Source organism: Dryobates pubescens, chromosome 1, assembly GCF_014839835.1.
Source record: "Dryobates pubescens isolate bDryPub1 chromosome 1, bDryPub1.pri, whole genome shotgun sequence".
NCBI lineage: Eukaryota > Metazoa > Chordata > Aves > Piciformes > Picidae > Dryobates > Dryobates pubescens.
In genome coordinates, this window is record NC_071612.1 from 55336159 (window position 1) to 55350163 (window position 14005).

Below are 14005 nucleotides of genomic sequence, written 5' to 3' on the forward strand. Positions count from 1 at the left end.
AGGGTTGAGATAAGAAGATGATAATGAGAGGATTCAATTAAGTCTTGAGACTTGTTAAGAGAGTTTTATGTAAGTTTGGGTGTTGTTTTTTCCCGCCCTATGGTGTGTTTGCATATTGATGCATTTGTTTTCTGGGAGCAGCTGCAGGTGATGTGCTAGGGTCCTCTGTGTGCTCTCTGGTGCTGTTGTCACCTTGGGGAAATTGCTTAGACCTGTGCTGTTGCTGTGCTGGTTACTAGCAGGTTATTACATGGTTATTCCATTGGCCACTTAGTTTAGATGTAATCTCAGTTGATGGGCCAGATTTTGTCCAGAGCAATACAGAATACTACCTGGAGAGCTGCCCTGGGGCTAGATAACTAAGCGTGGCAGGATGTGTGGGAGTATGAGCAAGTGGAGCAGAGGTTCCCAGATGCAAGACCTGTTCCCATACACAACTTCACATCTTACATTTAACAATAGGGCTAAGCAGAAATGTACCACAGACACTCAAGCTGGGTGGAAATAAAGACCATTAGTATGATCTTTTTGCTCTTCCATTCCCTACCTTTACCTGTAAAGATTTTTCTTCCCTGAATTACAGACCTGATTCTCAGTTACAGGAGGAAAAAAAAAGCACCATCATTATAGAACATATGCCTTTCAGAATGGCCTGACAGTCCACACTTTCTTGTCCCTTTTCTTTCAGTTACCATAATTCCTTCGACATTTTTAGACCCCTCTGAGCTCCTGTTCCTACTTCCCATACTTACAGGACTGGAAACAAATATAACCGAACCACTACTGACACCTGTTGCCCACTCTGATAAATGTGTGCTAATCGGCCTGGTGTACTTGACACAGGGAAATACGGAGAAAACCACCACCATATAGGCTGTCTCTCACCCTGTTCTCAGACTCATAATGTTGCAGGTCCAGGGAGCAGGAACAGGAAGCAAGTAGGGGCCTAGAAAGAGGAGTTAGCAAGCCACTTAACTACATAAGCTATGGCTTGCTAGCCCAGATCTAAACTGAAATTTCAACCAATTTGGAGAAGATGAACGACTATCTCATTCTGCGGTGTGGGATCACAAACAGACCCCCCAGGAAACCCTTCATTGGGCACCACTCGCAGGGGGATACAGAAGTGTCTCCACCACGCACGGCTCAGAGGAGTCACAGGTGTCAGCATGCACCTTCTCACAGCCACGCAGGAAACCGACAAGCCGCTGCACATAGAAGGGAAACAAACCACCCACAGCTAAACACGGCGCAACCAAGCAGGTACATCTTCAGGCATTTTTTCTTCAATAAACCAGGCGGGCGCAGACTGTACAAGCTCTTTTTTGAGCGCAAATGACCTTTGCCATATGGCAGCCGAACAGGACAAGGCGGGTCTCAGTAAGCATCATGTCTTAAAGCTAACGACTAGCCAGTAACAGCAGGCACTTGGGACGGCAGAGGAACGGCGCGACAAGCAGTCGTGCGCTAGGACCACAGCGCCAAACCACAGCCACCGCCGGGCGGAAGCAGTAGGAACCCGAGCTCGCCGCGGGCGCAGGCGCGGTGCGGGCGGAGCGTGGCCCCGCCCCGGCTGGGCGGGCTCTCGCCATGCCCCGCCCCCCCTCCGGCCGCGCGCGCGCCCCTTCCGCCGCTTCCTGCCGTGCCCTAGCGCCGCCGGGCCCGCTGGAACCGCCGCCCCTCCGAGCGGCGGCTGGAGCCTGGGAGTCTGAGCGGCGCAGCGGCCGGACCGAGCGGGGAGATGAACACCGTGCTGTCCCGGGCCAACTCGCTCTTCGCCTTTTTTTTGAGCGTGATGGCGGCGCTCACCTTCGGTTGTTTCATCACCACCGCCTTCAAAGAGCGGAGCGTGCCCGTCAGCATCGCCGTGTCCCGGGTCACGCTGTGAGTGCGGCCGGGAGTAGGAAGGGAGTGGCGGAGGAGGGCCGGGCCGGGCGGGGCGGTGGCTGCCCGCTAGGGAGTGGAAGGGTTTGTCTGGGAGCTGCGGATCTTCCCCGGCTGCCTGCCGAGGAGTCGCTGCGGGGCGGGTAAGGGCCGAGGCGCCTGAGGGGACGCTAACGCCCGGCTGCGGAGCGGTGCTGACGCGAACAGAGGCCCACCGCCGCGCCGCCGGCTTGCTTCGGCTGAGGCCGCGGAGATCTCCCGTTTCCTGCCCGCTCCCTCGCCTGCCGCCTGGGCCAATGAGGGAGCCCCACGACGGCGCTCCGCAGCCACACGCCCCGGACGGGGGCGGTGCCTCCTGCCTTGGGCGTTTCGCTGCTGGGCAGCGTGTTAAGGGGCTGACCCGCTGCTGAAGGTGGCGGTGAGCGGCCGTGGCGTTAAGGCAGGCTTGTGTGCTAGCACCGGTCGCGTTCAGTGGTAAAGGTATAGTGAATTGCGAGGAAACAAGTGTGAACTGCTTTTAACAATTTTGGGGATGAAATTCTCTAAATGAACATACCGATTATTGCCCTAATGTTTTTTTATTTGTTGTTGTTTCAGTTATCATAGAATCATAGAATTGTTAGGGTTGGAAGGGACCTCAAGGATCATCTAGTTCCAACCCCCCTGCTATGGGGAGGGACACCTCACACTAGATCAGGCTGGCCAGAGCCTTGTCCAGCCTGGCCTTAAAAACCTCCAGGGATGGGGCCTCCACCACTTCCCTGGGCAACCTGCTCCTGTGTCTCACCATCCTGAAGAACTTCATCCTAACATCCAATGTGATGGATGGAACCCATTTCTATTTGTGTTCCATTCCCCCTAGTCCTATCACTGCCCAACACCCTTAAAAGTCCCTCATCAGCTATCTTTTAGGCCCCCTTAAGATACTGGGAGGCCACAATAAGGTCTCCTTGGAGCCTTCTCTTCACCAGACTGAATAGCCCCAACTCCCTCAGTCTGTCCTCATAGGAGAGGTGATCCAGCCCAATAATCATCCTCATGGCCCTCCTCTGGACACGTGCCAGCATCTCCGGATCCTGCCTGTAACAGGAGCTCCAGAACTGGACACAGTACTCCAGGTGGGGTCTCACCAGAGTGGAGTAGAGGGGGAGAATTGCCTCCCTTGACCTGCTGGCTGTGCTTGTCTTGATGCAGCCCAGGATGTGATTGGCTTTCTGGGCTGCAAATGCACACTGCTAGCTCATGTTGAGCTTCTCATCCACTGGCACTCCCAAATCCTTTTCTTCAGGGCTGCTCTCAAGCCAGTCACTGCCCACCCTATGACAGTGCTTGGGATTGCCCTGACCCAGATGCAGGACTTTGCATTTGGTCTTGTTGAACCTCATGAGGTTGTCATGGGCCCACCTATCCAACCTGTCAAAGTCCCTCAGGGTGGCATTCCTTCCCTCCAGCGTGTCTGGTGCACCACACAGCTTGGTGTCGTCAGCAAACTTGTTGAGGGTGCTCTCAATGCCACTGTCCATTTTTCTGCTGGTAGCATATTTTTCAGTCTTTTTTGCAAGCCCTATGACAGTGAGATGACCGGGATGTGAAACATACCAGGTGTAAATTAAGTAATACCACATCATGTTGCTCATAAGACACAATGTGCTGATGCAAATCTGTGCAGGGGGAGTGGACTTTTTCAGTTCTTACCCCCCCAGTCACCCTCCAAAAAGAAAAGTGTCACAGAAAAATTCCATCAAGTGAATTATGAATAATGTGGAGGGCTGTACTTTTCTGAACATTTGAGCAGTTGTGACTGCCACCAAAAAGTGGAGATGGTGGTTATACTGACATGGTCTTGCACTAGAACTGCATAGGTGACCCTGGCTCACAGGGTACTAAGCTGTTTTAAATCAACTAATGAGTTTGTTTAGTTTTATTTTGGCTGTGTTAGTGAGCTAAAGCATCTCATGGAGCTTTGGAGCCACCCTGAGGTAAGTGGATGGCTATCAGAAAGGTACAAAAGGGGAGATAACTCAAAGGGCAGAGGGCTTGGAACTAGATGATCCTTGAGGTCCCTTCCAACGCTGACAATTCTGTGAAATAAAGAGCAGAATCTGCAATTGCATTTTGGATTAGTTTAGTATCTTAGGAAAATAACCCCCACATTTTTCCTAGATTGAGGGTTGCAAACAGCATAAAAACAGTATAAGGGCATATCACAGGATTGCAGGATGTTTGAGGTTGGAAGGGACCTCTGGATATCTTCGAGTCCAATCCCCCACCAGAGCAGGACCATATAATCTAGCACAGGTCGCAAAGGAATGCATCCAATGGGTCTTGAAAGTCTCCAGAGAAGGAGACTTCACAGCCTCTCTGGAGATTCTGTGACCCTTACGGTAAAGAAGTTTTCCTCATGTTGAGGTGGAACTTCCTGTGCTGTAGTTTACATCCATTACTCCTTGTCCTGTCACAGGGCACAAGCAAGAAGAGGCTGTCCCTTCCTGCTTGACACCCAGCCCTTATATTTATATACATTTCATAGAATCAATAAGGTTGGAAAAGACCTCAAGGATCATCAAGTCCAACCTGTCACCTAAGACCTCATGACTACTAAACCATGGTGCCAAGTACCATGTCCAGTCCCCTCTTGAACACCTCCAGGGCCAGTGACTTAACCACCTCCTTGGGCAGCCCATTCCAACGGCTAACAACTCTGTGAAGAACTTTCTCCTCACCTCGACCCTTTACTTCCCCTGGTGCAGTTTGAGACTGTGTCCTCTTGTTCTGGTGCTGATTGCCTGGGGGAAGAGACCAACCCCCTCCTGGCTACAACCTCCCTTCAGGTAGTTGTAGACCCCATCTCAGTATTCTCCTCTCCAGTCAAAAAGCCCCAGATCTCTCGGACTTCCTTCGTAAGACACAAGCTCCAATCCCTTAATCATCCTTGTAGTCCTCCATTGGACTGTCTTTTGTAGATTTCTGTGCCTCTTGATCTGGGAAGCCCAGAACTGGATGCAATATTCCAGTTGGGGCTTCACTAGGATAGAATAGAGGGGGAGGAGAACCTCCCTCAATCTGCTGGACATCCTCTTTTTAATGCACCCCAGGATCCCATTGGTTTTCTTGGCCACAAGGGCACATTGGTGTCCCATGGATAAGTTCTTGTCCACCAGGACTCCCAGGTCCTCTATGGGGCTGCTGTCTAGCAGATCCCCTCCTAACCTATACTAACAATTCTACGATTCTATGATTATTCCTTCCCAGGTGCAGGACTCTGCACTTATCCTTGTTGAACCTCATTAGGTTCCTCTTCGCCCAGCTCTCCAGTCTGTCCAAGTCTTGCTGAATGGTTGCACAGCATTCAGGTGTATCAGCTAAGCCTCCCATTTTCATATTGTGAGCAAACTTGCTGAGCAGACACTGTCCTGTCATCAATGTCATTGATAAAGATGTTGAACAGGGCTGGACACAGCACTGATCCCTGGGGTACTCCACTGCTTACAGGTCTCCAGCTGGACTTGGCACCATTGATCACCATTCTTTGCACTCCATCGTTTTTCCAGAGAAGGAGGTGAGGCTGGCTGGTCATCTTTCTTGCCCTTTTTGAAGACTGGAGTGACACTGGCTTTCCTCCAGTCCCCAGGCACCTCTCCTGTGTGCCGCGATTTTGCAAAAAATGGAGAGTGGTAGAGCAACAGCATCTGCCAGGTCTCTGAACACTTTTGGGTACACCTCATCAGGCCTCATGGTTTTCTTAATCACTGTCTCCAAAAGTGCCTTTTCTTTTTTTCTTTTTCATGCTGCTGTTTTTCAGTTTCTAATGTAGTTTAGTGTGGCAACGTCAGCTATTTGTCCAGATATGGATCTGTAATAAATTCTTCCAGAGTGATACCGTTTTCCATCATGTAGGAGAAAAGAAGCATTTCTTCATACTGTTAATTAAATACATTCCAGAGAGAAATTTTGTAAGGCACTACAAACATAAACTATTTTATCAGACTGTCTGGAGTATCTTCTATGAGACTTGAGCACTAGAGGCTTTTTTAGTGGAAACTGAAAATGGTTGCCAGCAGACAACTGTGCTACAGATGTTCTAATCAGATTTATATATTTGGGGACGGCTAACACATTTTACTAAAATGAAATGTAATGCATTTTAAGTACAGACAGATGCAGATTTTTGTTAACAGGAAAAAAAATTATAGGCTGTTTGTGTAACTTGGACTATTGTGGTGACAAAGCCTGTCATTGAAAACTGAGACTCTCTTAATTTCTGGAAGGCGGGTTTTATTTTGTAATACTGATTATGCTTCAGCCAAAAGTATTTCAAAGAAAGCACAGAAAATGGATGAGGGAAATATGTAGTAAGACTAATAATTTATGTAATGCATGAAAAAGAAATAATAAGAAAGGATAATCATCTGTTTTGTTTTATTTTAGAAAAAATGTGGAAGATTTCACTGGACCCAGAGAAAGAAGTGATCTGGGATTCATCACATTTGACATCACTGCAGATATCCTTAATGAAAAAAGTTATTTGGAAACATTTTGAAATAGGAACATCTTGACATATGCTTTGTTACCTTATAATCTTCAGATGCTCAGGATTTGAGGGAGAACTAGCTATTTGTGTTAAAATACAAATTTAAAGCTGTAAAAAGTAGCATTTCACATATCTAGGGCAGTAAAATAGGCCTTGAAATAGCTGTTCTGTAGTAAATGACACAGGGCAAATCGTTTTCTCTTTCTTTGTAATACCTTTTTTAAAAATCAGGCTTCAATGAAAAGCACAGTATCTAATAATGGGAAGTAGATGATACTGCCATTAATGGGTGTTTTGAGGTATGAATTAATTACATGGGTTTTATAACATACTATTTTTACTGTTGCACTGAATCTGGAAACTGATACACCTTTCAGATGTGTTTTGTTGTGAGGCTCTCAAAGTTCTGGCCACGTGATTGTATACAAATACCTGTCTTTAAAAATAAAAATACATTATAACCCTTTACTTGTTTAAACCTATCAAACCTTTAACACTGAATGGTAAGAACTTCCTTGGGAAGCATATGAAGTACTGCACAATTTATGACATTTCTTTTTTGCCTGTTTTTCATTGCTGTTACCTTTTGGCAACTTCCATATTTTTCTACTTCCATCTTAGTCTGGTTTTTACTAGGGGAAGAGGGTTGTGGGTAGGTGTATTTTGTTTGGTTTTGGTTTGGGTAGGCTTTTTGACAGTAGAAAGCGATAGGATTTAGGATTTTGCTTAATACATTACTAGTGTACCAAATATGAGGCAGCAGGCATTACCTCAGGTGATTACAATAAGCCTTGCTTAGCAGCCAGGCTGAGATTCCTGGGACTTTCCCTGTGTGCTCTTTTTTTGTCGATGTTTGGAGAATAATACATTGTGCAAGCAAACCAAACAAAATACAATTCTTGAATTCATGTGACTGCTGGATAAACAGGTTAATCTGATTTTTTGCAGGTGTGTATTTCACAGGAATAAGAGGGATTTTTTTTTGTCAGATGGAAGCTGGAGAGCGGTAGTTTTAATTTTTAATTATTTTTTTTAAATATAGAAACTCTGACTTAACCTTTCATGCCTGGCAGAAATAAACCTTGCAGTATGTAGAGTTGTAAAATACAACTTTCTTGTAGGGTTGGGGTGTTTTTGAATACATTTGTAAAGAGTTACTGGTACATGGGCTGTCTTAACTAACAGAAACAAGTTATTAGTCCTAGAAAGAATTAAATAAAATGACATTCAGAAAACAAATAGGGAAGGAAAAGGGAAGGAGACAGTTTTCACAAACTCTTTAGCTTACTTAATTTGTGGCTAAAAAGGAGATTTTCAGAATCTAGTCTGTTCTTTTGAGTTAGATAACGAAAAATGGTCAAGTAAAATAGCTCCAGCTATTCTTGCAGCAGCAGTTAGTTATTCTTGAAATACTTGCCTTTTGAACTAAGGTCTTAAAAACATGATTTAGTCTTGAGTGGAACGTGACAAAGCAAACTTTGAGGCTGGTTGGGGAATCAGTTTAATTTATTCTTTGAGACAGTGGCAAATAGAATAAAAAAAGAGGACTGGGAATTAAAAGGTTACAGCTAATCTTTATTGTGAGTTGGGAGGTCTTTTCCTTATCAGTCACACATACTGCATTTTATTGCTAAATAAGCAGACAATAATTAGCATACATATCAGCTTTATTATACTAAGAGTCTCAAATGGCAGTCATCAGTTCCTTACGGTTGATCAGAAATCTGTGAGGAATTTTGTTTCAGTCTAACAAGTTGACTTTCTTAGTAGTAAGTAGGTAATTAAATATGCTAATCCCTGGTGTCCCGTCCAGTAGGAAATACTGACCATCCACTAACTTCTGTACTGTATCACAGACTCTGAACTCTCTATACTGTGCCAATTTTGTGTTTATGCCTTATTTAATGCTATTGAAACTGTGATCCACAATTCTATAACAGGGTTCTTTGACAGTATAAATAACCATTTTGAAAATATGTGCTGAAGGGTTCTGTCTTTCCTTTTGTTTAGGGTTTTATAATACATTGTGTAGCAGTGTATTACAGTTACTAGCTTGCAGTGTCAAAACGAGAAGAAATACCTGTTAGATTGCTTAAATAGTAAAGTTAAAAAACAAACAAACAGAAATACAAAAATACCCCAAACACAAAAACAAAAGGAAAAAACAACAACTTGTTGCTTTAATATGGTTAAAATACATGTTAGAACTCCTGGAATTACTCTGATTTATAAATGAGTTATTTTGAAAGGTAAAACAACCTCACTGTAGTTTGGCCTACTTAGATCTAGTAAAAATAAAGCAAGGTTATGTAAGTACAATATGGTATTTTTCTTAACTCACCTACATCTGCAGAGTATATTTGACTGGAATGTTAAACAATTGTTTCTATATTTGTCTGCAGAATATTCAACAAAAAACAATGTAAGTATCAAAAAGAAAGTTGAAGCAATTACCTATTTTGTATTGCAGTTATTTTTAACATTCTGAAGTTCTGCTGGGAAGAGTTAAGGCACCAACATTTCCTAGTTTGGACTGTTTTTACTGGCCTTTGTGATTGTTGTTTTCTTGACAGTTTTAACTGCAGGGTATGAAGTTCACCCTCATGAAGCCTAACTACATATGTTCCCAACAGAACAGAAGAAAAGTACCACATGCCTTGTTATTAACTCACAATAGTGGACTGTAAATCATTTTTTTCTACTTACTTGCTCTGTTTTACTTTTCCCTAATGTTCTGTGGTATTAGAAACAGGATATAGTGGCCTTGGGTCTCACCAGGTGTGATGTATCTTTATAGATCACAGGTGAACAGACTGTATGAACAATTCAAAAGATGCATCCCAAATTCTTGAATGTTCCAATCTTTATACTGTTCTTAGTAATAAGGTGTGCTAAGCAGTCTTATTTAGTACCTTACAGAGCAATTTAGGAAAAAATATTCTCAGTATTTGTGTGAAGAGTGGTTTATGTGGAGAGAAAAAAAACCAAACAAACAAATCTACAGGGTGAAGCAAGACAAAATTTTAGTACGAACACATTATCCAGCAGCATGTATAAAACAATCAGGATGCTTTAGGGGTTAAAAAAAAAAGTAGGGTGATAGCTTTGTGTAGCAAGTTAAGAAAAACCCCCAAGCATTCACTATATCCTTGCAATGTGACCAGTTAAATTTGCAGTTCAAGTAGAGGTTTTTTTCCCATTGGAATTGGAAAAATGCTACATACCTAGACAGTGACATTATAGCTCAGTTTATGTCCTTCATCTGAAATGAAGTCTAAATACTGTTTATAAGTGACTTAACCTTAATAGTTCAAGAGGAAAATCCATCATGCTTTGTAAGTCTTTGATAGCTTATGACTTTTCTGAATGGCTTTCTCGTGTCTTATTGAGCTGTTGTTTCCATTTATTCTGTGCCTCAGTGTATAGTAGTAGTCCTCCCTGTCGTAAAGGATTATTTTGTTAAATTAGTTACAAATTGCAAGCATGTTCTTCACTTCAGGGTTTTTAGATGAACAGTGCTATGAAATTTTGGTGACTGAATATGATCTTGTAAGGTAGCATGCTGACTTAATTACAATTACATTTGTAGGCTCTGAACCAGGTGGTTCTTTGGGACAAGATTATGTTGAGAGGAGATAACCCAAGATTATTCTTAAAAGACATGAAGTCAAAGTACTTTTTCTTTGATGATGGAAATGGTCTCAAGTAAGTAAATCCTTTTGTTGTATTATTCATGGTGTCTTGATTTACTTGCATACTTTGCATTTGATATGTGTTTTTATTGCTGTGGTTTAACATTCTGTGACACACATTTTATGTGACACTCTTTTCACTCTCCTGCATCTTTGCAGTTTGATTGTTAGAAGATACTTTGGGATACAAGATACCCTGTTTCTTCTGATAATATGAGCAATAGGCTTCTGGGTTTCTGCTTCCAGTATCCTTGTCTACATAGAATTTGTTCTGTGATGCATTCAACTCCAAAGTTGAGTAACTTAAAACAAGTTACATCTTGAAAATGGGTAAAATACTTCCTGAAGTAACTAGGTAAAATTAAAACATTGCTTCTGGATTGGGAAAACAATTTGTGTCTAATTTATTACTCTTAGCAATAATTAATTAAATTGGTTAACTTGAGAATTTGTACTAATACTCTTTGTTGCTTTTGCAGGGGGAACAGGAACATCACTTTGACTCTCTCCTGGAATGTTGTTCCAAATGCTGGCATTCTACCTCTTGTAACAGGATCAGGACATGTGTCTGTACCTTTCCCAGATACCTATGAAACAACGAAAAGTTATTAAATTATACTACTGAATCCTAAGCAAGATATTTTTATACTTGTATATTGTGAATAAGTTTTATTGCGGTTTCTTCTCACACCCCATGCAACCCTTCAGTGAAAGGTACTTCATTTTCTCAGGTCTGACAGCATAGGGAAAGGAAATGAAAGTTCATGAGTTGTTTGTTTGGGTTTTTTTTAATAAAACTTTAAAGCTGAAACTTAAGTGAAAGGCAAATTGCAGAGTAACGGTTTTGGAGGGAAGACTGAAGAATTTCATTTTTCCCCCCCCCGCTGGTCATCTAGGTATTCTTTTTCTTTTAAATAAACATTTTAAAACCAGAAGATAGTCTTTACTGGCTTTTGGGGGGGGTTGGGGGGTTTTGTTTGGTTGGTCGGGGCTTTTTTTGTGCCATCATAGTTACCTAATCTGTGTAAAGCTCAAATACACCCTCTGGAGTCAGTTTCTGTGAAGTTTCCTTTGTGCCTGAAGGAAGTTTGTTATAGGCATTTTGCTAAATGCATGCTTAGCATGCTGCAGTAAGGTAAGCTTGGTCCTTTCTAGAACTGCCAACAGCTACTGATAGGTTTCTGTTATAAAGCCTGCAGATCTTGTTTTGAGAGCCATTGATGTAGCCCACGTACAATTTTGTATGATCATATTTTAATAACTATTTATAATGCAGCTAACTGTAAGAATAAAAAAACCTTTTCAGTGTATTAAGTCAGTAAGGAAAGTAAAAGGTTTAGGTAAAGAAATGTTGTGTACAAAGCAACCACTTGATTTTTGTTGGGATCTGCTCAGTAGGATGAATTAACACACTTGTTCCAGAGGCGGCTGGGACAATTAATATTAGAGAGGCCCTTCCATAGCAAAGTATGGGACAGATGTTCTCCAAAACAGTCTGAGAAAATATTTAAGAAATAGAGGATTTCCCATGGGAACATAAAGGCATTTAGACAGATGTACTAGCTTGAAAATGAGTGAGTCTACCTTCAAGTCTTCCTGATTTGCATCAACTGGGAAAGGCAGCAAGCTGTGGGTGGCGGTTCTGCTGAAGTGGTCTCTCTGTCTGCATATCCTCTTTGTGTCCTATTTCACTCGGCTACAGTCTCAAACTCTTGTCATAGTTGGAAGAACAGAGAAAAGGAATGGTATCAAGATTGCCTCTTGATAACAATGGTTTATAGTAATTGTCTAGTTTCTTGCTTGTCATGCATCCAGAAGAGGAGGCACTTGCCACCTTCCTTACATAGTTCTTAATATACATGTATCTGTTCAAAGTATGGTAGAAGTTAGTTTATTTTCAGACTTCTGATGTCCTACATGTTCTGGGGACTTTCAAAAAGAGCAGTCATAGATTAAAATTAAAACTGTGAGCTTTTTAATATTGCAAATAAATAAAAAATAATTAAAAAAAAAACACACAAAAAAAACAAACAGGAAAAATGATGAGACTTCCAGTGTGACAAGCCTTTCACAAGAAGAGATGCAAAGGATTGGTTCAGAGTCTCCCTCTTTGTTGCAAGTTCACCTAAGAGCTGACAGATTTTTTAGGAAATTAACTTGCTTTTAAAAAAGGGATCTTTAGTATTTGTGAATTATCCCCTAAGTAACTAGTTAGGATCTGCTGTCAAAAAATGTCAGAGAAAAATCTACCTTCTTTCCTCCAAAATGGTATATTCCTCCCAGTAGAGAGTAGCAGAGATTTAAGACACTAGAATCGTCATTTCAAGCATGATGCTTGAAGCTTATAGCTTAGAATCATAGCTTTCACAGTGAAGAGAAATGTTAGAGGTGAGTCCTCTAGAGGGATGAGGAGGAAACCATCACTGTCTTTATGTTCAAATTCTTAGAGAGAACATGGTTCTATCTTGCAGGAAAGGCTAGGATAGAGAAGCACTTAAATCACAGAATCACAAAATGGTAGGAGAGTTGGAAGGGACCTCAAGAGACCATCTAGTCCAACCCCAACTGCTTAAAGTATGTTTGCCTACATCAGGTCACTCAGGAATGTGACCAGGCAGGTTTTGACTGTCTCCAAATAAGAAACCACAGCCTCTCTGGGCAGCCTCTTAGAGTGTTTCTATCTCCCTCCATGTATAGTTTTTCCATATATTTAGGTGGAACTTCTTGTGTTCCAGTTTGCACCCATTGCCACTTGTCCTATAATTGGACACCACTGAAAAAAGTCTGTCCCAAATCTCTTGATGCTCATCCTTTAGATATATATAAGCATTGATAAGGTCACTTCTCAGTCTTCTCCAAGCTTGAAAGCTCTAGGTCTCTCAGCCTGTCCTCATCAGAGGTGCTTCAGTCTCCTAATAACCTTTGTAGCTCATCCCAGGACTCTCCAGTAGTTCCCTCTCTCTTGAACTGGGGATCCCAGAATTCCAGACATAGCCTCACTAGGGCAGAGCAGAGAGGGAGAGGTCCTTTGAGCTAGCCACCCCAGAATACCATTAGCCTTCTTGGGCACAGGTATGCCTCCTGGTGATGTCCACCAGGACTCCCAGGTTTTTCTCTACAGAGCTGTTTTCCAGCAGATCAGCCCCTAACTTGTACTGGTGCATGATGTTAGTCCTCCCCAGATGCAGGACCCTACACTTGTCCATGTTGAGCTTCATTAGGTTCTCCTCTGTCCAGCTCTCCAGTCTATCTGGGTCTCATGGAATTGCAGCACAGCATTCTGGCGTGTCAGCCACTTTTCCCACTCTTCTGAGCTTCTGAGAGTACACTCTGTCCCACCATCTGGATCATGAATGAAGTTGTTGAAAAAAAAGTGGACCCACTACTTACTCCTGGGAGTACATTGCTAACTACAGGCCTACTCAGCTACTGAGCAGGACGGTATGCTCTCTGTTCTCTTCTTAGCTCTGGGAGCAAGAAGGCAGATGCCTCATTTGGGACTCTTCAAAGTGTTTCAGTTCTCAAACCACTGACAATGCACTTCTATGGAAACAACATTCACTTGTCTCTTCTGATACATCCTTTAAAAATAAGCATTGCTGGCAGCTGATTGTTTTCATGGGTGTGATGTTAACTAAATCATGGTTTATCTACTGATATGTACAAAAAATGTAATAACTAGAAACTGATTTACTTAATGGGAAAAGGCTTGAAATTCTTTTGTGGGAATTTTGAACTGCAAACACATCTGATGCATTTCAGATAGGTATTGATGCTCTGGAGTTCTTGTGTGAGGACTGAAAAATACATATTCTTAAGGTTTACTCTTCATTGAGAACATGCAGCATGACATGGAAAGCCCTATACAGGAAAGTTACTTTCCTTCCTTTAATCTGTA

The 14005-nt window shown here is 42.5% G+C and overlaps 2 protein-coding genes across 3 annotated transcripts in view; one reads left to right on the forward strand and one right to left on the reverse strand.

Annotated features, from left to right (window-relative positions):
* The window catches only part of ASB5 (ankyrin repeat and SOCS box containing 5), a 38311-nt gene extending 36388 nt beyond the window's left edge, over positions 1–1923 (reverse strand). Inside the window, exon 1 of one of the 2 annotated variants that reach the window (XM_054166243.1) lies at positions 1810–1923. The gene's annotated coding sequence lies outside the window, so the exon portion shown is untranslated. The remainder of the gene's footprint in view (positions 1–1809) is intronic. The other variant, XM_054166253.1, reaches the window with a different exon arrangement.
* Positions 1581–11055, forward strand: SPCS3 (signal peptidase complex subunit 3). The gene is made up of 5 exons (XM_054166282.1): positions 1581–1884; positions 6313–6386; positions 8761–8837; positions 10005–10120; positions 10587–11055. Exons 1-5 carry the CDS (start codon positions 1742–1744, stop codon positions 10717–10719), a joined length of 543 nt encoding a protein of 180 aa, XP_054022257.1. The 5' UTR covers positions 1581–1741; the 3' UTR covers positions 10720–11055.
* Positions 11056–14005: the final 2950 nt, after the last annotated feature.

Bases quoted from the DNA above. Each gene is read 5' to 3' on its own strand.
- SPCS3 (XM_054166282.1), top strand. From the start codon at position 1,742: ATGAACACCGTGCTGTCCCGGGCCAACTCGCTCTTCGCCTTTTTTTTG. The intron at 6,387-8,760 runs ATATCCTTAATG...TAACTCACCTAC, and splicing joins CACATTTGACATCACTGCAG to ATCTGCAGAGTATATTTGAC. The intron at 10,121-10,586 runs GTAAGTAAATCC...TTGCTTTTGCAG, and splicing joins GATGATGGAAATGGTCTCAA to GGGGAACAGGAACATCACTT.